We start from the raw sequence: 24,110 nt of genomic DNA on the forward strand, positions 1-24,110 counted from the left end.
GTATTTATTTTTATGTATTAGCATTCCCTTTTCCTCTCCTGGACATGCATTTTTCATCTGTTGCCCATTTTTTCCTATTGAGTTATTTATCATTTCTCACATGCTTTAGAAGTACCTTGTCTTAGAAATAGGAATCCTCCATTTGTTATGTGTGCTGCAGGTGTTTTCTTTCTGTCTCTCATTTGTTTTTGTTCCTTGTTTATGATATTTTTTTTCTGTGCAGAGATTTTGAACTTTCATTAGTTGACTCTATCAAAAAAATGTTTTTTTATTGCATGTAGATTTTCAGTCTTGCTTGAGACGGTCTTTACCCCCTCAGTTTAGGTGGATAATTTCCCATATATTTCCTACTCGGTGCTAAGTAATATTTCTATAATTTTATTTTTCCATTTTCAATTCTTCTATTAGAATTTTCACTCAGAAACTATGGTTATTAGGACTAGCAAGGTTTTTGAGTGCTCTAATATATTGCTGTCAGACCTTCTTTTATAATCCTTTTTTCAGTGAGAGCCAAGTTTTCTACTTGTTTGACTTGGTTATGCTCCTTCCCTGCCATTGGCAGATTGTGATTTTTTTTTCTACCTACTAAGGGATGAGAACCCCCAAACCCCGATCTGAGCCAAGCTGTGAGAGTCCTCTGGCACTAGAAAACCTACAGGAAGGGGAAGACACAATAAGGATGCTGATTACAGACCACATCCTCTCCCCTGGAGTGAGGGGTGGGGCTGGTGGGTCTCTCTGTTCTTAGGCCTCTCCAGATGCAAGCCTGGGAGGAGGATCAATCCTTGCCTGACCAATCACCCTTCAGTGCAGTCTTCTGGATCCAGGATTCAAGTGCAGTCTTCCCGATTCCCCCCGCACTGAGCACTTTGAATATTGAAAGTTGTGCAAGCGTCCCCAGTCCTCCCTACACAGACCTTAGGTTGGGATTCATATAGTCTCCAAGGAATGATAGGTGGAGATGCTCCCCTAAGCTAGGTCCTTTGTGGGAGATTCATTGTAAAGAGAAGTTGAAGCATCTGGGACTATTTGAGTGAGGGCTAGTTGTAGTTGGAAAGCTAAACAATATAGCTTGAATAAGCTTAGGGGATTTTATATTCCTTACTTCATATGCTTCTCTATCCTCCTAAAAGTAGTTTCACCTTTTCTCTCTATAGGTGCAAGAAGGGTTTGACTTGTATTTCAAAGCTTAAAATGATCCAATCTACATAATTCTGGGATAGATCATAAGAGGATGCTAAATTAGCACTAAATTCAGCAACAAGAAGTTCAGAACAATAGTCTGTATTCCAAAGCCAAATGGCATTGCCTTCTTGCTCTAAATATTGCACATTGTCTCACAAACCATGTTTAGGTCCTTTATCAACTGAAAACTTCATCATCCTGTAACCTAGGTAGGGCAGGCATTACTAGTCTGATTTTTTACCTATGGGAAACTGAGGCTCACGGATCCCAAGTGGGTTGCCTAAATCACAAGCAAGCTGACAGGACTGGGGCCTTAACTCAAATTCAGTCGATTTAAAAACTATTGTCATTTTGTTGAAAATAATTCCTCACATTAATTCATCTACTTTTCTTTTTTTTAATTCATCTACTTATTTTAAAAAATCCATATCGGGTACATACTATTTGCCAGGAACTGGTCTTGGTGCCATTTTATTTTTTTTTATAGATTAATTTTTATTGGTGTTCAATTTACCAACATAGAGAAAAACACCCAGTGCTCATTCCGTCAAGTGTCCGCCTCAGTGCCCGTCACCCATTCCCCCTCACCCCCCGCCCTCCTCCCCTTCCACCACCCCTAGTTCGTTTCCCAGAGTTAGGAGTCTCTCATGTTCTGTCTCCCTTCCTGATATTTCCCACACATTTCTTTTCCCTTCCTTTATATTCCCTTTCACTATTATTTATATTCCCCAAATGAATGAGAACATACACTGTTTGTCCTTCTCCGATTGACTTACTTCACTCAGCATAATACCCTCCAGTTCCATCCACGTCGAAGCAAATGGTAGGTATTTGTCGTTTCTAATGGCTGAGTAATATTCCATTGTATACATAAACCACATCCTCTTTATCCATTCATCTTTCGATGGACACCGAGGCTCCTTCCACAGTTTGGCTATTGTGGACATTGCTGCTATAAACATTGGGGTGCAGGTGTCCCGGCGTTTCATTGCATCTGAATCTTTGGGGTAAATCCCCAACAGTACAATTTCTGGGTCGTAGGGCAGGTCTATTTTTAACTCTTTGAGGAACCTCCACACAGTTTTCCAGAGTGGCTGCACCAGGTCACATTCCCACCAACAGTGTAAGAGGGTTCCCTTTTCTCCGCATCCTCTCCAACATTTGTTGTTTCCTGCCTTGTTAATTTTCCCCATTCTCACTGGTGTGAGGTGGGATCTCATTGTGGTTTTGATTTGTATTGCCCTGATGGCAAGTGATGCAGAGCATTTTCTCATGTGCATGTTGGCCATGTCCATGTCTTCCTCTGTGAGATTTCTCTTCATGTCTTTTGCCCATTTCATGATTGGATTGTTTGTTTCTTTGGTGTTGAGTTTAATAAGTTCTTTATAGATTTTGGAAACTAGCCCTTTATCTGATATATAATTTGCAAATATCTTCTCCCATTCTGTAGGTTGTCTTTTAGTTTTGTTGATTATATCGCTTGCTGTGCAAAAGCTTCTTATCTTGATGAAGTCCCAATAGTTCATTTTTGCTTTTGTTTCTTTTGCCTTTGTGGATGTATCTTGCAAGAAGTTACTGTGGCCAAGTTCAAAAAGGTTGTTGCCTGTGTTCTCCTCTAGGATTTTGATGGAATCTTGTCTCACATTTAGATCTCTCATCCATTTTGAGTTTATCTTTGTGTATGGTGCAAGAGAGTGGTCCAGTTTCATTCTTCTGCATGTGGATGTCCAATTTTCCCAGCACCATTTATTGAAGAGACTGTCTTTCTTCCAATGGATAGTCTTTCCTCCTTTATTGAATATTAGTTGACCATAAAGTTCAGGGTCCACTTCTGGGTTCTCTATTCTGTTCCATTGATCTATGTGTCTGTTTTTGTGCCAGTACCACACTGTCTTGATGACCACAGCTTTGTAGTACAACCTGAAATCTGGCATTGTGATGCCCCCAGCTATGGTTTTCTTTTTTAAAATTCCCCTGGCTATTCGGGGTCTTTTCTGATTCCACACAAATCTTAAAATAATTTGTTCCAACTCTCTGAAGAAAGTCCATGGTATTTTGATAGGGATTGCATTAAACGTGTAAATTGCCCTGGGTAACATTGACATTTTTACAATATTAATTCTGCCAATCCATGAGCATGGAATATTTTTCCATCTCTTTGTGTCTTCCTCAATTTCTTTCAGAAGTGTTCTATAGTTTTTAGGGTGTAGATCCTTTACCTCTTTGGTTAGGTTTATTCCTAGGTATCTTATGATTTTGGGTGCAATTGTAAATGGGATTGACTCCTTAATTTCTCTTTCTTCAGTCTCATTGTTAGTGTATAGAAATGCCATTGATTTCTGGGCATTGATTTTGTATCCTGCCACGCTACCAAATTGCTGTATGAGTTCTAGCAATCTTGGGGTGGAGGCTTTTGGATTTTCTAAGTAGAGTATCATGTCATTGGCGAAGAGGGAGAGTTTGACTTCTTCTTTGCCAATTTGAATGCCTTTAATGTCTTTTTGTTGTCTGATTGCTGAGGCGAGGACTTCCAGTATTATGTTGAACAGCAGTGGTGAGAGTGGACATCCCTGTCTTGTTCCTGATCTTAGGGGAAAGGCTCCCAGTGCTTCCCCATTGAGAATTATATTTGCTGTGGGCTTTTCGTAGCTGGCTTTTAAGATGTCGAGGAAAGTTCCCTCTACCCCAACACTCTGAAGAGTTTTGATCAGGAATGGATGCTGTATTTTGTCAAATTCTTTCTCTGCATCTAATGAGAGGATCATCTGGTTCTTGGTTTTTCTCTTGCTGATATGATGAATCACATTGATGGTTTTACGAGTGTTGAACCAGCCTTGTGTCCCGGGGATAAATCCTACTTGGTCATGGTGAATAATTTTCTTAATGTGTTGTTGGATCCTATTGGCTAGTATCTTGTTGAGAATTTTTTCATCCATGTTCATCCAGGGATATTGGTCTGTAATTCTCCTTTTTGGTGGGGTCTTTGTCTGGTTTCGGAATTAAGGTGATGCTGGCCTCATAGAATGAATTTGGAAGTACTCCATCTCTTTCTATCTTTCCAAACAGCTTTAGTAGAATAGGTATGATTTCTTCTTTAAACGTTTGATAGAATTCCCCTGGGAAGCCATCTGGCCCTGGACTCTTGTGTCTTGGGAGGTTTTTGATGACTGCTTCAATTTCCTCCCTGGTTATTGGCCTGTTCAGGATTTCTATTTCTTCCTGCTCCAGTTTTGGTAGTTTGTGGCTTTCCAGGAATGTGTCCATTTCTTCTAGATTGCCTAATTTATTGGTGTACAGCTGTTCATAATATGTTTTTAAAATCGTTTGTATTTCCTTGGTGTTGGTAGTGATCTCTCCTTTCTCATTCATGATTTTATTAATTTGAGTCTTCTCTCTCTTCTTTTTAATAAGGTTGGCTAATGGTTTATCTATCTTATTAATTCTTTCAAAGAACCAACTCCTGGTTCTGTTGATCTGTTCCACAGTTCTTTTGGTCTTGATTTCATTTAGTTCTGCTTGAATTTTAATTAGCTGTCTTCTTCTGCTGGGGGTGGGGTCCATTTGCTGCTTTTTCTCTAGTTCCTTTATGTGTAAGGTTAGCTTTTGTATTTGAGTTCTTTCCAGTTTTTGAATGAATGCTTGTATTGCGATGTATTTCCCCCTCAGGACTGCTTTTGCTGCATCCCAAAGATTTTGAACGGTTGTATCTTCATTCTCATTAGTTTCCATGAATCTTTTTAATTCTTCCTTAATTTCCTGGTTGACGTTTTCATCTTTTAGCAGGATGGTCCTTAACCTCCACGTGTTTGTGGTCCTTCCAAACTTCTTGTTGTGATTAAGTTCTAATTTCACGACATTATGGTCTGAGAATATACAGGAGACTATCCCGATCTTTTGGTATCGGTTCAGACCCGATTTGTGACCCAGTATATGGTCTATTCTGGAGAAAGTTCCATGTGCACTTGAGAAGAATGTGTATTCAGTTGAGTTTGGATGTAAAGTTCTGTAGATATCTGTGAAATCCATCTGGTCCAGTGTATCATTTAAAGCTCTCATTTCTTTGGAGATGTTGTGCTTAGAAGACCTATCGAGTATAGAAAGAGCTAGATTGAAGTCAGCAAGTATAAGTGTATTATTATCAAAGTATTTCTTCAGTTTGTTTATTAATTGGTTTAAATATTTGGCAGCTCCCACATTCGGGGCATATATATTGAGGATTGTTAAGTCCTCTTGTTGGATAGATCCTTTGAGTATGAGATAGTATCCCTCTTCATCTCTCACTATAGTCTTCAGGGTAAATTTTAATTTATCTGATATGAGGATGGCTACCCCTGCTTTCTTTTGAGGACCATTTGAATGGTAAATGGTTCTCCAACCTTTTGTTTTCAGGTTGTAGGTGTCCTTCTGTCTAAAATGAGTCTCTTGTAGACAGCAAATAGATGGGTCCTGCTTTTTTATCCAGTCTGAAACCCTGCGCCTTTTGATGGGGTCATTAAGCCCATTCACGTTCAGAGTTACTATTGACAGATATGAGTTTAGTGTCATCATGATATCTATTCAGTCCTTGTTTTTGTGGATTGTTCCACTGAACTTCTTCTTAAAGGGGAATTTTAAGAGTCCCCCTTAAAATTTCTTGCAGAGCTGGTTTGGAGGTCACATATTCTTTCAGTTCCTGCCTGTCTTGGAAGCTCTTTATCTCTCCTTCCATTTTGAATGAGAGCCTTGCTGGATAAAGTATTCTTGGTTGCATGTTCTTCTCATTTAGGACCCTGAATATATCCTGCCAGCCCTTTCTGGCCTGCCAGGTCTCTGTGGAGAGGTCTGCTGTTACCCTAATATTCCTCCCCATAAAAGTCAGGGACTTTTTTTTTCTTGCTGCTTTAAGGATCTTCTCCTTATCTTTGGAATTTGCAAGCTTCACTATTAAATGTTGAGGTGTTGAACGGTTTTTATTGATTTTAGGGGGGGATCTCTCTATTTCCTGGATCTGAATGCCTATTTCCCTTCCCAGATTCGGAAAGTTTTCAGCTATTATTTGTTCAAATACATATTCTGGCCCTCTGGCCCTTTCGGCGCCCTCGGGAACCCCAATTAAACGTAGGTTTTTCTTCCTCAGGCTGTCATTTATTTCCCTTAATCTATCCTCATGATCTTTTAATTGCCTGTCTCTTTTTTCCTCAGTTTCCCTCTTTGCCATCAACTTGTCTTCTATGTCACTCACTCGTTCTTCCACCTCGTTAAGCCTCGTCGTTAGGACTTCTAGCTTGGATTGCATCTCATTTAATTGATTTTTAATTTCTGCCTGATTGGATCTAAATTCTGCAGTCATGAAGTCTCTTGAGTCCTTTATGGTTTTTTCTAGAGCCACCAGTAGCTGTATAATAGTGCTTCTGAATTGGCTTTCTGACATTGAATTGTAATCCAGATTTTGTAACTCTGTGGGAGAGAGGACTGTTTCTGATTCTTTTTTTTTTTTTTTTTTGTGGTGAGGTTTTCCTTCTAGTCATTTTGCTCAGTGCAGAGTGGCCAGAAACAAGTTGTATTGGGAAAAGGAGAAAACGAGAGAGAAGGAAAGAAAAGAGAAAAAGAAAAAAGAGAAAGAAGGAAAAAAAGGGAAAAAAGAGAAGAGAAAAAGAAAGAAAGGAAAAAAAGGGTTGGGGGAAGCAAACAGAAATCAAAAAGCAAAAAAAAAAAAAAAAAAAAAAACCCAGAAAACACGGGGAAGTATCTTCTGCTTCTGTATACTGTAAGTCCCGTGACTTCCCCTGGAACTGGTCCGTCTCGCTGGTCTTCTGGGGGAGGGGCCTGCTGTGCTGATTTTCAGGTGTTAGCACTCGGGGGAGCTGCTCTGCCCCTGCCTGGTGCAGGACTCAGTGGGGGCTGTTCACCCCGTGAGGCCCCAGGAGGAACAACCGCAGTGGCGGGGCCAGCTCTGCAGCCCTGGAGTCAGCTCCCGCAGTAGCTCCGGGGCTCTCCGTCTGCAGGGCCTGGGGGCTCCGGGGCGGGGCCGCTGATCTGCTCAGCTGGGGCAGGAGCGTCCTCGCTGTCCTGGGCCCTCCCGGCCTCTGCCTGTCCCGGGGGAGGCCGGATCCTGGGCTGTGTCCCGGCGCCCGGTGCCCGGGGCCTGCGCTGTTGGATTTGCTCCCGCCCCGCAGCCCCCTCCGCGGAGCCGCCGCCCGAGCCCCTCCGAGCTGCTCCGGGTCCCGCCGTGCGCGCTGCAGCCCTTAGGGAGCTCGGGGGCTCTCCCGGGGCGCAGGTGCCTGTTAGTGTCCCAGGGAGCCCGAGGGCATCCCCGCCCTCCCGGGTCCTGCTCTAACTCCCTGCAGGCCTCTTTCCGCGGGGAAGGTTGGTGCAGCTCCTGCTCCTCCGGGACGGGGCTCTCCTGTCCTGTGGACACTCGCCCCGGCCTCAGCCCGGCTCCTCGCGGGGCCCCTCCCCCTTGGAGGCCTTTTGTGTCTTTATTTCTTTCCCCCGTCTTCCTACCTTGATAGACGCGCGAACTCTTCTCACTGGAGCATTCCAGCTGGTCTCTCTTTAAACCTCAGGCCGAATTCGTAGATTTTCAGGATGATTTGAAGGTTATCTAGGTAATTTGTTGGGGACAGGGGACTTAGGGACCCTACTCTTCCGCCCTCTTGCCCCTCCTCCTCTTGGTGCCATTTTAAACACTTAACATAGTCTTTTATAGTCAAAGCCCTTTCACCTGCATTATCTCACATACTGTTTTCTGTCGATCACATCTTCTTTCCTGAATTAGGTTGCATAATTGTATGTGAACCTATTCATGTGGGTGAAAGGAGAATTTCCTGTTGTTAATATGGGCAAATGGAGGCATATCTATTTCAAGCATCTGTCTACTGAGAGCTGAGGATGACATCAAATCTATTCCATTTGCAAATGAGGTCTCTTCTTTATCTCATTCTCTCCTCTAGAACATATGGCCTTCACTGTTTCATCATGTCCCAAAACACCTGTGAGCACAGTTAATAACATTTTGGCATTTTGTGAATTTTATTCCATGGAGGTTGAACATTCGGTCAATTCGGGAAAATTCATGAGCCAGAATTCAATACTTAACCAAAAATGATTGATGATAGATAGATGATAGATAGATAGATAGATAGATAGATAGATAGATAGATAATAGATTTTGTTGAACAAAATTTCGTTCTTGGAAACTCTCTACATTCTTTTGATTCCTTGCAGGTAATGAAAACTGTATAGAGGTACTTTTGGAGCAGAAATGTTTTCGCCAATTTATCGGTAATCCCTTTACTCCACTGCACTGTGCAATGTAAGTAGAAACACTGGAAGTTAATGGTGTTGCTTTTATCTTTTTAACTATACACAGAGAAATTGCCTTTTGGGGGAAGGGCCTGGCTTTTAGACCAGAAATAAGACCAATATATTTCATTTTGCTGCTAAGGGCAAATAGGTCTCATAGCAAAGTGTGGTTCCTAGTGTTAATGATTTTTCAGGAGCTTTCTGTGGTGTGCCCAGGTTCCAAGGCAGCTCACATGTCACCTGAGAGGAACTATATGAAGGGTAGTGAGTGACTCAGAGGCACGTTACACCCCAGGTGAAGAGGTCTTCAGACGTACCTTACATTTGTGTACCAAATTCAAAAAATAAGCTAGCGTTAACAACAATATGCCTGTGGATGATTAGAAAGACATCTTACAACAGGAAGACTTTTTATATATTGTAATTCTCCATTCTTCATGTGTTGTAAGTTCTTTTTTTGATAAATGTACTTTTTGCTGCCATCTCGTAGTCTGAAGCATTGTTTAGAGAATGAAGTGCTTTAAGACAGACTTCCATGGTCAGTCTGGGGGAGGATGGTCACCTGGGGCCTGCTTTGTCTTTGCATTTGCCTACGGGCTTCACAAGCAGCTGGGTCATTGGACTGAAAGATATTGGAGGTATAACATGGATCAATAAAGAAAGTAAGGGGGATCCCTGGGTGGCGCAGCAGTTTAGTGCCTGCCTTTGGCCCAGGGCGCGATCCTGGAGACCCGGGATCGAATCCCACGTCGGGCTCTGGGTACGTGGAGCCTGCTTCTCCCTCTGCCTGTGTCTCTGCCTCTCTCTCTCTCTCTCTCTCTCTCTCTCTCTCTGTGTGACTATCATAAATTTAAAAAAAATTAAAATAAAGAAAGTAAGGAAAAGAGAGTAGGAGTGATTTTAAATTTGAAGGAACAACGTCTTTGTTGATTCGGTACTCCTAAAAACCTAACATTTCACTTCATATAAGTGCTATGCAGTAAACTCCTTCCTGGATGTAGGGGTTCTGAAGAAATGCAGGCATTACAGAATGTGTGCCACGAGAACTGTTAAAATGATTTAAAGAAGCAATTCAAAGTGATGCAAACAACTTTATTTTACACTTCATGAAGCAGACAGTCTACTTTCAAGAGGCCAGAGAATTGCAAAGTAAGGCAGAAAGCAGTAAGCTTTCACAGATTAAAGTACAGGAAACAGAGAAGGGAAGAAATAAAAATATCTGACAAGGAAAGGTTACATATTTGGCCTTATTGGAGGTATCACCGGAATGGGTGATATAACTTGGTAATTATTAATTGGTTAAGTAGATGACATCTGGGAGCTGGTACATTTTCAAGAACATGAAACCTGAAAGTTAAGTTTTGTTTTGCTGATGTTGTTTCCCAGGATCAGTGGTGCCTGGTGCTACCAGGTAAAGGTTCATTCATGTGGGATCAGTTGGGCAGCTCTGGCCAACCAAGAGGTTTGGGCAAAGGTGATGTTGCAAGTTACTCTCAGTTACCACTGTCTCTTTGGGTCTCAGTCTATATTTCACAGGAGATAATGTTAGGTTTACATTCTAGGTGGAAGAAGACCATAAGTTGGCTGGCTTATGACTGCATACAGTCATCTAAAACCCTTGAGAGAATAACAGACTAGGAAGCAACAGGCCAGGAGGGTACTTATTAATAGTAAAAGTATTCCTAAGGTTTGCAGGACTTTCCTGAACCAGGGTCCCCCATGAATGAAACCAACTAGAATCACATAAATTTAGAAATAGTCCCAAAGAGTGGATTCTTCCTTAAGCCAGCTGACCTGTTCATGTATTTTATGTAACCGCGTTTCCACTTCCCCAGAAGTGTTTATCCAGCAAGCTTGTTCTAGAGAAACCTAGACATTAGAAATCAGGAGAAAGTCTGTGATGGACAGAACCACAGGCTCACCAACATTATAGCAAAGCCAACAGTAGGTTAGAAGTTGGATTACCCTCCATTGCAATGGCCTGCTGTATATGAACAATGGCATTATCTTTCTAGGCCAGGGCAAGGTGGAAGGTAGACAAAGGAATCATAAAGACCTTCATGGTAGAGTAATTAGGAAAAGAATGGCCAAAGAGGGAAGGAGGAATGGAAAGAAATGTTCTTGATCCAAGATCTTGGGAGGAAACAGTGTACTTCAGTGTCAGCTACTAATCTTCCCAATTTGCTTTTGAGGTCTCTGGCATTGGCACAGGACCAGATGTCAGATGGAGCCTTCTCCAGTTGTGAAATATGCACTCAGGTTCAACGTCTTGTAGTTGGCAGTAATGTCAGTGGTCAAGGGTACTTGGTAGAAACCTTTCCAGGAATCTCACTTTTGCAAAAGTATCAGAGTAGAATAAAGCAATGACTGTCTGCAAATGACAAAAGACTTAAATGTACCTATTGTGACATCTGATGATAGGTCATTACAAGGAATTGACAAGGAACTTTGGTTATTTTTGTTGTACATAACATTCAATGATAAGTAGAATTACGACAGACATTAGAACATATCAGAATTTTAAGAATTTTTAGAAACACTTATAATAACATATACAAATACAACATAAAAACATCATTCCACATTTGGCAATGCTTCTTATATAATTTAACAAACCAAATAAACCTAATTAGTTTAATATTTTTTTCATAAGGAATAAGAAAAAAATCTTTTGAGATGTTCCAGATGTCTTTTAAACATCCCAAACTTCATTCAAGGACAAAAATACTTCATTTAGAATTTGATTTGGGGGAAGTTTGTCCAAAATATCAAAAGATTTTAAAACACTTGATTGAATAGGATCATAGGTCACTGTGCAATAATAAGCTATCCATTAATCAAAGCAATAAAGACTTTAAAGATAAATACAGAAAGTTACATAGTACCTAAAAAGACAAACAAAAAATCTCCTTGACTCTTAATATTAAGAAGACTGGGTTTTCTTAAGTAATTAAAGACTAAATAAAGATAGCCTAAAGCACAGTAAATTATTTTGGTAAGACACAAAATCTGCTTTATAGGAGGATTACTTAAAAGATAAAAAACAAAACACCTTTACTTATGGTTTCTTATTAAGAGCAGATCAATAATCTAGCTTTAAAAACCCCTTTGTTCTTTTAACAGAGTGAAAACCAAATTCTAATTTTATACTAGTATACTTTGATTTTAAAACTCATTTTTTAAAAACTTAAATAAATCCATTCAAATCTTAGCCAGCTTGGCCACACATAGAATTCCTTTTCCAAGATTCCTTTTCCATAGACCATTTACAATTTTTTATATCCATTCACATTTTGTACTAATTTTTTCCTCTCTTTCTTATTCCAAAAAAAAAAAAAAAGTCATCTTACTTGAGGAGGAAATTACTTTTCTCTTTTTTGTTACCAAAACAAGAAAACAAATAAAGCCCATGTCTTTCATTCTGTTCCTTATCCAAAAAATACATTCTACTTTTATTACCTACTTTTCTAACACAGTTATTTGCTCTCACACTTATTATTTCAAAATAGTTTTAATTGATTAAAATTCTTAACCCCTTGAATCCTTAACTCCTAGTAAAAACTAAGTAGGCGATAGTGGATTGTCTATTACATTGCCATTCTGTGGATTGGCAAATTCATAAATAAATTTCATAATTTCTAAAGTATATCCTTCCTCGTATACCTTTCTCAATGTGGTACAAAACATGTGTACTAACGGAGCCAAATATCTGTAGTTCCTCTGTCAAAGGAAGCCAAAAGTAGATAAATCTGTGTTCAGTAATAATGTTTCAGAATTTTCTATGAATTGGAAATGATCTAGAAGTCAATGAATATCCATCATTTAATGTATGTCAGTATAACTTTAAGGTTTTAAGTTACCAAACTTAAAATTATTTAAGTTTTGGAAACTATTTTTATGTATACATATCATAAAGCATAATTATTGTTGAGAAGTTGATTTATAAGCTTTTATCTTACTTACCTCAATTTAATTTACTTGTTCTTAATGATTATGTTTGGATCACTCATGAAAATTTCATGAGATATTAAACAGCTAACTATCATCTTAAATTATCTTTCTGGCTGACAAATTCTGTAACAGTGATAACAAGAGCTCACTTGATTTTTAGCAAACCTAGGTCGAATAAAGTTTTATGTCTGCAGTATAAATGTTGATAAGTCTGAAGACATGCTTGTTTTAATTCAACCAACCAACCAAAAACTAGTCTTTCTTTACCAAAGATTTTTAAAGTAGATCATGTGAACCTGAAAAACATTTGGGTTAGTTTCTATATTTCAGAGAGTATTCTTGACTTCTGTAAGTGCTTAATGTTCTTTTTATTATTAATATTATTATTATTATATTAATTAACTAATTTATTTATTTATTTGTTGGGGGGGGCACAGGGAGAGAATCTTAAGCTGGGCGAGGAGCCCCACCTGGGGGTGTAGTCTCACAATCCTAAAATCATGACCTGAGCCAAAACCACACGTCAGAAGCTTAAGCACCTGAGCCACCAGGCGCTCCAAGTGCTCAGTGTTCTTTAAGCCAATTAAATAGAGCTCTTTACAAATTAATTTTGGCAATACCATCTGAAAATAGAAAAAAATGTAACATACATACATAGACATACACACACATATAGAAAGACACGAACAGAAATCTTATAGCTTTTGTTTTTAAATTTTAGCCTTTAAATGGGTATGATAGTGCAAAACTCACTAGTTTATTTAACAACAACAACAAAACAACACAGATCCAAATTGTGTTTCTGGCAAATGGATTAAGTTATGATTACTGGCTTAGATGGCTTAAACTTTTTACTAATTTTAGGAGAGAAAACAAGATTTTTAAATTTTAAAAAAATTCCATTATAGTTAATATGTAGTGTTATATTAGTTTCAGGTGTACAATATAGAGATTCAAGAATTCCATCTATCACCCAGTGCTCATCAAGAAGACTTAAGATTTTTTATTTCCCTAGTTTCCAAATAGCCTGTCTTTTCCTCTTCCTTTTTCTGATAAGAATTACCTCCCTTAAATGTGCATTTCAAAGAGATGGCCTAGATGTGAGTTCCTAAAGATGACCAGGCCTCAAAGGCACAGGGACAGAACACAAGATCCTCCAAGAAGGACTTTTATTTATTTCATAAATCCAGGATTTTACAATTACCTACAAGCCTTTTGAGATGAATAAGGGTGTTTTGGAGATCGGTAAAAAGACTAGATGAGGTTTTTCTGGTCTTTGAAAACAATTTGTAAGGCAAGGAGTGTTGATTTTAATTCCTTAAAAAAAGGGCTGACCCACTCATCTACTACATTATTTTTAATTTGCTTCTTTATATCAAGGGGAAGATCTTTCTTCAACTAAGGTAGAAATCAAATGATTCCTTGGTTCTAGATTTAGAGCTGTTTGTCTTTGGAGTTCCCCCCATTCCCTACCCCTCACCCCAGGTACATAGTTTCATTTTAGCTTACCAGGAAGGCCTAAAACAAAGTTACTATTCGGCTGTGAATACCACCTTCCTATTTGGCCAACTTCTGGCAAACCATAAAGCTATTAAAAAAAAAAAAGACCTTTCAAGTACCTTGTTAAGCCAGGACAAACAGTAAGTATCGCTGGCAATATTGAACAATCCATGAATGCAAGAGGTGCCCCCAAAGATGGTACGATAGATACTACTTTCCCAAGATCCAGAGCTACCTCCCAAAGATAGCCAAAAGAAGGATTTAGGATAAGCAAGAAGACGATAGCAGTCCTTGGGAGAGAGAAGGATCAATAACCAATGGGTACCTCAAAACCAAATTCAGAAGAATCTAAATTTGGAAAGGAAGGGACAACATAAAATTATACCTGTCCCTCTTGACCAGCCACCCCAAAGACTATGAAAGCTGAATCTGGTTGGATTTCTCACCCTTTGCCTCCTCCTGTCAGGTTTCACAGTTCCCATCTGCAGGCTCCCAAGCAAATGGGATTTAAAGTAGAGAGTATTGCCCTGAAGGCATATACCAGAATTTGGCAAGATTTTTCAATTAATTTTAATTTTATTTCCCCTTGGCTGTTAGAGGGAATAACTGGTAGCAGTTAATTGGAGAATCGTTTGGCATCTTGTCAACACTGGAAGCAGCCCATATAGGGGCCCTCCTTTGAAGGTATATATGGGGGCATTTGAGTTGCTATCAAAGGATTTGCACAAAACCTCATAGACAGTCTTTTTTCCAGTGTCCCTGTAGATTGCACATGAGACCTCAATTTCTGAGCCAGTGTTTTTATGCTGGTGCAATGGGGCAAGCCCAGGTGGTGTTTTAGGTTTCTGCCCTTTGGAGCAGTTGCAGCTGTAAGGCCACTAACTTTGAAAAGACTCGTTTCTGATCTTAAAGCCTCTTCACAGTAGAAAGGCAATTCAGAGGATTAGTAGACTGTGAGGACTCAGGTAAAGGAGGATAAAGGGCAATAGTAGGAGTCATATCAATCTTACAGTCTTTGTTTTAGTTCTCTCTTGTATCTTTAATTTTTCATTAGCCTTGACAATAAATCTTTCAATGAAGCTATTTTGGAATCCTGAAGCTTTTTGGAAGCTTCTGCATACCAGCTAAAATTGGTATCCCATTCTCTTTGTTGATTTGGGAACCCTTGCTTTCAAGTGTACTTCTTAAATGAACGATCTTATCTAACTGGAACATTCCCCATGATGGCCATTGTAATTCTGGGTTGTCTTAGTAATATTTTTGCCATTTTTGTAGATATCTATAGCATCTGGAACCACAGTTTTTACACATAAAATAAGCAACTGTGCTGGAAGGCAGAGTGCTCAATTCTTTGAAACTTGAAGGATTTTTTTTTTTAAGCTAAGCCTTGAGTCTCTTGGAGCCAAATTAATACCTAAGAGAGATGTGCCATTGGATTTGGGATTTGTGTGGTGTTTTACAGTGTACCCTGTTGTGAGGAAATTTTTTTGAGCTTGGTGAGTGACCTAGTGTCAATCTAACCTGCTCAATAATCAACTTATCCTATCACAGGAGTCTTAGATTTATGTGGTGATCACTCTAACAGCTTTTAAGTGCTCAACCCATGTGCATAAATTTCATAGCTTTGGCTTCTGAGATTCTCATTAACAATAGATCTATTACTCTTCACAAGCTTTCTTTACAAGGGTGGATGCCCTCATGGCTTTTTTTTTTTTTTTAATTTTTTTTATTTATTTATGACAGTCACAGAGAGAGAGAGAGTCAGAGACACAGGCAGAGGGAGAAGCAGGCTCCATGCACCGGGAGCCTGATGTGGGATTCGATCCCGGGTCTCCAGGATCGCGCCCTGGGCCAAAGGCAGGCGCCAAACCACTGCGCCACCCAGGGATCCCGCCCTCATGGCTTTTAATAGTCCAACTTGTGCCTACTTAGATATTGATGTGCCATTGGTCAAAAACAGTCTGCATTTTTTTCTTAATTTATTTCCCCAAGCCTCCCAGGGGTTTATGCTGTGGACTTACTTCAAGGCCCCTGTTAGTCTTTTAGCGGCTGCCACCTACTGTAGACTTCCAATATAGCTATCGCAGAGCCTGTCTTGAATCATAAAACCTTTCTGGGAACTTTAATAAACACTTTTCCTTAAAAAGTTTTGGATAAAGTTTGTTTGGCTTGGAGAGTTGCACACAAGGGAGCAGACCTCAAACCCAAGAGTGATTCACCCTCAGCCCTTGGTAACGAGAGGAATAGTGAACTCTGAGGGTTCTGCAGGTGTCCTGCCTCTGTGTCTCCTCCTCCAGCCTATGAGTAGTCACCTTCAAATGCTACCCTTATCACCAACACTGTTAAAATGATTAAAGAAGACAATTTAGGTGATATAAATTTTATTGAGCACTTCATGAAGCAAGAAATTCTCCAAACTCTTGAGAGTGAAGACTGCCTACTTCATGAAATGTTAAATAAAGTTTATTTGTATGACCTAAATTGTCTTCTTTAATCATTTGAACAGAACATAAACCACAGATATTTGCATCAGACATTTTTGAATGTATCAGATTGTTAAATATACAGTAGATAGGAAGATGGAGTAGGAAGGGATTTATAATTTTTTTAATGGAAAAATTTTAAAGGTAAAATCTATTTTCATTTTAGAATAAATGATCATGAGAATTGTGCATCATTGCTACTTGGGGCCATAGATTCCAGTATTGTCAATTGCAGAGATGACAAAGGCAGGTAAGTGATCCCAAGATGGCATGCCTCTTGTCTTGATCAATCTTAGTCTCTGCTTTGTGGTTGTATAAGTAGCCAAACATTTATTTTTTTAATTGAAAAAGTAATATAAATAATATAAAAGCATTGGGGTTTTTTTCTTTAATTTTTTTTTTTTTTTTTTTTTTTTATGATGGTCACAGAGACAGAGAGAGAGAGAGAGAGAGAGACAGGCAGAGGGAGAAGCAGGCTCCATGCACCGGGAGCCTGACGCGGGACTCGATCCCGGGTCTCCAGGATCGCGCCCTGGGCCAAAGGCAGGCGCCAAACCGCTGCGCCACCCAGGGATCCCCTTCTTTAATTTTTTTAAAAAGATTTTTATTTATATAATCTCCACACCCAGAGTCGGACTCCAACTCACAACCCTGAGATTAAGAGTCACATGCTCTACCTCCTGAGCCAGCCAGGTGCCCCTATAAAGCACCTTAATTCTTTTAAGAATTAAATGTATAATTAGGTATTATATATATTATAAATATATAATTAGGGTATATAATTAGGAGAAATTACTCTCTTAGCCCAAAAGCACCAGCCTGTTCCATTGAGAAAGCCACCTTAAACTGTTCTTTTCAGATTTTTATATTCTCCCAAATATTTTCTATACATAGCTACCAACATAGATGAAAATATATGCTTATGTTCTTTTTATGCAAATGGGAGAATTCTATTACAATACTCTGCTTTTAGTGCATCTTGGAGAACTTTTCATGCCAGCATATATAGATTTACCGTACTCTTTTTAAAGGTGCATATTACTTCATTGAATAACGTATACTCGTTTAATCAGCCTGCCTTCTATTGAATAAAGTTTAGGTTTTTTCCAGCATTTTTACTATTTCAAAGAGTGGTGCAGTGAACAGTCTAGTATACATCTGTTCACGTGACCAAGTATGTCTAGGAGATCAGTTTTTAGTTTGAATTTTTTATTTTGATAAATAATACCAAATTGTGCTCCTAGAGAAATCAACTATCCATATTAGATAATGGGGGCTTTTTTTATTATTTCAATAGCCAATTATCTACAAATGTCAGACTTAGTTTTGAAAGTATCTTCTTTAAGAAGATACTTACTTGTGGGGCTCAAACTCATGACCCTGAGATCAAGAATCATGTGCTGACTCATGACCCTGAGATCAAGAATCATGGCTGACTGAGCCAGCCAGGCGCCCCAATTCTGGAAGTATCTTTATCAAAGATAAGAAAGAAGTCACTGGAACTGAACATCAAAGGGTCAGTAAAGACGCTAATTTTATTATCAGGACCACCACTTACACCCTCCAAAGTTAGGGAATGCCATTCACGTAGGTGACTGTTCAAAGTCCACTCTGAATGGACTTTAGAGTAGGCCTAATTGTTATCTCTGCAAACTGAGAAGTTTTAAATCCCTAAGATGACACTGTGCACATATTTCTTCAGGCATATACAGAAAGAGAGTGTGTTAAATTTAAAGGGAGCTGCAATCCTATTTGTTTTAAATCATTAGGACACCACTTCATGCAGCAGCATTTGCTGATCACGTGGAATGCCTGCAGCTTCTTCTGAGACACAATGCTGAAGTGAATGCAGCGGACAATTCAGGGAAAACAGCACTGATGATGGCTGCTGAGAACGGGCAGGCGGGCGCTGTGGGTATGTGCTTGACTGGTGGGCTTCGCATTCATGCCCAACCCAAACTGGAGTAACATAAAACTGAGAAATCGGTTATTCTCTTGGTATATGCATGTAAAAAAGGCCAACATTTTATTTAAGCTCCTTGATTCTACTTGCTAATTGTCTTCAGTCCCCTGTTATTTGATTATTAGTGGACGTTGTCAAAGTGAACTGATCTTTCTGCAGTGAAAACTCTCAACAAATAGAGACCAAATGTAGCAACAGAATTATTTTACCTGGAAATAACAAAACAATAAAGTCAATTAAAATTAATGTCTATAGACCTTTGATTTCGATAGAACAATATAGCAATAAATTTTTCCTTTTTTCTTTAAAAGCATTAAATATGATGATGTGGCCATACTAATTTGAATGTGTCATTGCAATTACCATGTAGTCTAAATAACTCTCTTTTGGCTTTTTCTTTAGATATTTTGGTGAACAGTGCCCAGGCTGATCTGACTGTAAAGGATAAAGACTTGAACACACCCTTACATTTGGCTAGTAGCAAAGTATGTACATGAATTTGAAATAATGTTACTTAGCGTTCTAATAAGACTAATACCACTTAAATGCTTTTTCAGAAGTGTGTTCCGTGGCTCTTAATTGAGATGTACATTTTCCCAGGGTATTGTCAACTATAAGCCAAATGGAAGGGGAAGACACAAAGGGCAGACCCACATAGGGGTTGATGAGGATATGCCTTTCATGGCATTTGCCACTGTATTCTTATGTGGTCTGTCTTCATACTGCCACTGTATCTGTTTCCGTGGGTTGTAGTCCCATATCATCTTAGTTTTATTTATTTTTTTTTTCATCTTAGTTTTAAACAAGGTTAGGACCTTAGTTATGTGGCTTCTAAAAGGTGTACTTGTTTTCATTTTGTTCCTTGAATACGGTAATAACACAGCCAAAAAATACTCACCTTTGAGGCAAATAAATGCATTCATGTACATTTCTACCCTCTAACTTTTTTTCTGGTTCATAGTTCAATGAAAGGAATGTGTTTGAGGTCTTTTGTTTTTGTTTTTGTTTGTTTGGTTGTTTTTTTTTTTTTTAAGATTTTATTTATTTTTTCATGGGAGACAAAGAGAGAGAGAGAGGCAGAGACACAGGCGGGGGAGAAGCAGGCTCCATGCAGGGAGCCCGACGTGGGACTCGATCCAGGGACTCCAGGATCACGCCCTGGGCCAAAGGCAGGCACTAAACCACTGAGCCACCCAGGGATCGGTTTTGTTTTTTTTCTAATAGAATTATGTTCACATGTAGCTCAAGATTCCTGCTCCTGTAAAAGATAAATGATGTATCAATAAATATATAATTTTACAAAAGTGAGATCACAATGTTCTAGAGCCCACTTTTGTTACTGAATCATATCTTATGGATATCTTTTTTTTAAAGATGTATTTATTTATTTATTTATTTTAGACAGACAGGGAGAGAGAACAAGGGGGGCGGAGGGTCAGAGGGAGAGAATCTGCAAGCTGACTCCCTGCTGAGCACAGAGGCTGATGTGGGGCTCTGTCCCACGGCCATTGAGATCATGACCTGAGCTGAAATCAAGAGTTGTACGCTTAACCAGCTGAGCCACCCAGGTGCCCCATGATTATCTTTTTTTTAGATATCAAATTGTATAGTGTTTTAGAAGATGTATGGATTTCTACCCTAAGAATGTGCCATCCTGGTTTGCTTGGGTAGCTTGGTGGTTGAGCGTCTGCCTTTAACTCAGGTCATGATCCTGGGGCCCTGGGATTGAGTCCCTCATCAGGTCTCCACAGGGAGCCTGCTTCTCCCCCTTCCTGTGTCTCTGCCTCTCTCTGTGTGTCTCTCATGAATACATAAAATCTTTTTTAAAAGTGCCATCCTTTATTCAGTCCATCCCCAACTGTTAGACATTTGCTTGTTTTCAAATATATACTACTATAGATGATGCTAATTGTAGAGATTTTTTTTAAAGAATTCTTTACTCATTCCTTTAAGATAAATTCTTCAATGAGTCTAAGGCTATGATTATATTTAATCCTAAATGGGCCTCTGATAAGATCACAATTGTTTATACTCCACCAGCAGTGCATCAGAATGAAAACTCCATGTTATAGTGTAATGCCAGCTGACACCAGTGGTGGTAGTTTGTTTCAATATGGTGACAGTATTAAAGATGTTGTCTGTACCCAGTGGTATGAGATGCTTTGGCTATTCCTTTCACTGGTTGCATTTTCTCACTTCATGCTCTGGGAAACCCATGGAAACCCCCAAAAAAGTTCAGTTTCATGAAGTTTATTTCTTTTTTTTTTTTTTTTTTTGCATTTTTTTTATTGGAGTTCGATCTGCCAACATAGAGCATAACACCCAGTGCTCATCCCATCAAGTGCCTCCCTCACTGCCCATCACCCAGTCACCTCAACCCCCCCACTCACCTGCTCTCCCCTTCCACTACCCCTTGTTCGTTTCCCAGAGTTAGGAGTCTCTCATGTTCTGTCTCCCTCTCTGATATTTCCCACTCAGTTTCTCTCCTTTCCCCTTTAATCCATTTCACTATTTTTTATATTCCCCGAATGAATGAGACCATATAATGTTTGTCCTTTTCCGATTGACTTACTTCACTCAGCATAATACCCTCCAGTTCCATCCACGTCGAAGCAAATGGTGGGTATTTGTCATTTCTAATGGCTGAGGAATATTCCATTGTATACATAGACCACATCTTCTTTATCCGTCATCTTTCGATGGACACTGAAGCTCCTTCCACAGTTTGGCTATTGTGGACATTGCTGCTATAAACATCGGGGTGCAGGTGTTCTGGCATTTCATTGTATCTGTATCTTTGGGGTAAATCCCCAGCAGTGCAATTGCTGGGTCGTAGGGCAGGTCTATTTTTAACTCTTTGAGGAAACTCCACACAGTTTTCCAGAGTGGCTGCACCAGTTCACATTCCCACCAACAGTGCAAGAAGGTTCCCCTTTCTCCATATCCTCTCCAACATTTGTTGTTTCCTGTCTTGTTAATTTTCCCCATTCTCACTGGTATGAGGTGGGATCTCATTGTGGTTTTGATTTGTATTTCCCTGATGGCCAGTGATGCGGAGCATTTTCTCATGTGCCTGTTGGCCATCTGTTTGTCTTTGGTGAAATTTCTGTTCATGTCTTTTGCCCATTTCATAGTTGGATTTGTTTGTTTCTTTGCTGTTGAGTTTAATAAGTTCTTTATAGATCTTGGATACTAGCCCTTTATCTGATAGGTCATTTGCAAATATCTTCTCCCATTCTGTAGGTTGTCTTTGAGTTTTGTTGACTGTTTCTTTTGCTGTGCAGAAGCTTTTTATCTTGATTAAATCCCAATAGTTCACTTTTGCTTTTGTTTCCCTTGTCTTCATGGATGTATCTTGCAAGAAGTTGCTTTGGCCAAGTTCAAAAAGGGTGTTGCCTGTGTTCTCCTCTAGGATTTTGCTGGATTCTTGTCTAACGTTTAGATCTGTCATCCATTTTGGGTTTATCTTTGTGTATGGTGTAAGAGAATGGTCTAGCTTCATACTTCCACATGTGGCTGTCCAATTTTCCCAGCACCATTTATTGAAGAGACTGTCCTTTTTCCAGTGGATAGTCTTTCCTGCTTCGTCAAATATTAGTTGACCATAGAGTTGAGGGCCCATTTCTGGGTTCTCTATTCTGCTCCATTGATCTATGTGTATGTTTTTGTGCCAGTACCACACTATATTGATGATTACAGCTTTGTAGTACAACTTGAAATCTGGCATTGTAATGCCCCCGGCTCTGGTTTTCTTTTTCAGTATTCTCCTGGCTATTCAGGGTCTTTTCTGATTGCACAGAAATCTTAAGATGATTTGTTCCAACTTTCTGAAGAAAGTCCATGGTAGGGCAGCCCTGGTGGTGCAGCGGTTTAGCGCCACCTGCAGCCCAGGGTGTGATCCTGGAGTCCTGGGATCGAGTCCCACATCGGGCTCCCTGCATGGAGCCTGCTTCTCCCTCTGCCTGTGTCTCTGCCTCTCTCTGTCTCTGTCTGTCTCTCTCTCTCTCTGAATAAATAAATAAATAAATGATCTTTTAAAAAAAGAAAATCCATGGTATTTTGGTAGGGATTGCATTAAATGTGTAAATTGCCCTGGGTAGCATTGACATTTTCATAATATTAATTCTTCCAATCCATGAACATGGAATAGTTTTCCATCTCTTTGTATCTTCAATTTCTTTCAGAAGTGTTTTGTAGTTTTTAGAGTATAGATCCTTTACCTCTTTGGTTAGGTGTATTCCTAGGTATCTTATGCTTTTGGGTGCAATTGTAAATGGGATTGACTCCTTAATTCCTCTTTCTTCAGTCTCATTGTTAGTGTATAGAAATACCACTGATTTCTGGGCATTGATATCTTGCCACACTGCCGAATTGCTGTATGAGTTCTAGCAATCTTGGGGTGGAGTCTTTTGGGTTTTCTATGTACAGTATCATGTCATCTGCGAAGAGGGAGAGTTTGACTTCTTCTTTGCCAATTTGAATGCCTTTTATTTCTTTTTGTTGCCTGAATGCTGAGGCTAGGACTTCTAGTACTATGTTGAATAGCAGTGGTGAGAGTGGACATCCCTGTCTTGTTCCTGATCTTAGGGGAAAGGCTCCCAGTGTTTCCCCATTGAGAATGATATTTGTTGTGGGCTTTTCCTAGATGGCTTTTAAGATGTTGAGGAATGTTCCCTCTATCCCTACACTCTGAAGAGTTTTGATCAGGAATGGATACATGTTTTTGTCAAATGCTTTCTCTGCATCTATTGAAAGGGTCATATGGTTCTTGTTTTTTCTCTTGTTGATATGATCTATCACATTGATTGCTTTACAAGTGTTGAACCAGCCTTGCATCCCAGGATAAATCCCACTTGGTCATGATGAATAATCTTCTTAATGTACTATTGGATCCTATTGGCTAGTATCTTGTTAAGAATTTTTACATCTGAAAAAAAATTTTTACATCTGTATTCATAAGGGATATTGGTCTATAATTCTCCTTTTTGGTGGGGTCTTTGTCTGGTTTTGGAATTAAGGTGATGCTGGCCTTATAAAACAAGTTTGGAAATATTCTGTCCCTTTCCGTCTTTCAGAACAGCTTTAGTAGAATAGGTATTGTTTCTTCTTTAAAAGTTTGATAGGGGCAGCCCAGGTGGCCCAGCAGTTTAGCACTGCCTTTGGCCCAGGGTGTGATCCTGAGGACCTGAGATCGAGTCCCACATCGGGCTCCCTGAATGGAGCCTGCTTTTCCCTCTTCCTGTGTCTCTGCCTCTCTCTCTCTCTCTGTGTCTCTCATGAGTAAATGTATAAAATCTTTAAAAGAAAAAACAAAAATACATTTGATAGAATTCCCCTGAGAAGCCATCTGGCCCTGAACTTTTGTGTCTTAGAAAGTTTTTGATGACTGCTTCAATTTCCTCCCTGGTTATTAGCCTGTTCAGGTTTTCTCTTTCTTCCTGTTCCAGTTTTGATAGTTTGTGGTTTTCCAGAAATGTGTCCATTTCTTCTAGATTGCCTAATTTATTGGCGTATAGCTGCTCATAATATGTTTTTAAAATCGTTTGTATTTCCCTGGTATTGGTTGTGATCTCTCCTTTTTCATTCGTGATTTTATTAATTTGAGTCTTTTCTCTTTTGTTTTCAATAAGGCTGGATAATAGTTTATCTAATCTTATTAATTCTTTCAAAGAACCAACTCCTGGTTTTGTTGATCTGTTCTTCTAGTCTCTATTTCATTGAGTTCTGCTCAAGTCTTTATTAAC

At 39.4% G+C, this 24,110-nt stretch overlaps 1 protein-coding gene across 6 annotated transcripts in view; it reads left to right on the forward strand.

The window, feature by feature from the left end:
• Window positions 1–24,110, forward strand: part of ANKRD44 (ankyrin repeat domain 44) — a 327,787-nt gene that overhangs the window by 291,217 nt on the left and 12,460 nt on the right. For all 6 annotated transcript variants that reach the window (XM_072741290.1, XM_026002615.2, XM_026002617.2 and 3 more), the window contains exons 22-25: window positions 8,392–8,479; window positions 16,570–16,653; window positions 18,173–18,318; window positions 18,769–18,851. In XM_072741290.1, coding sequence (XP_072597391.1) covers window positions 8,392–8,479; window positions 16,570–16,653; window positions 18,173–18,318; window positions 18,769–18,851 — 401 coding nt within the window. The remainder of the gene's footprint in view (window positions 1–8,391; window positions 8,480–16,569; window positions 16,654–18,172; window positions 18,319–18,768; window positions 18,852–24,110) is intronic.

This window comes from Vulpes vulpes, chromosome 16 (genome assembly GCF_048418805.1).
Source record: "Vulpes vulpes isolate BD-2025 chromosome 16, VulVul3, whole genome shotgun sequence".
NCBI lineage: Eukaryota > Metazoa > Chordata > Mammalia > Carnivora > Canidae > Vulpes > Vulpes vulpes.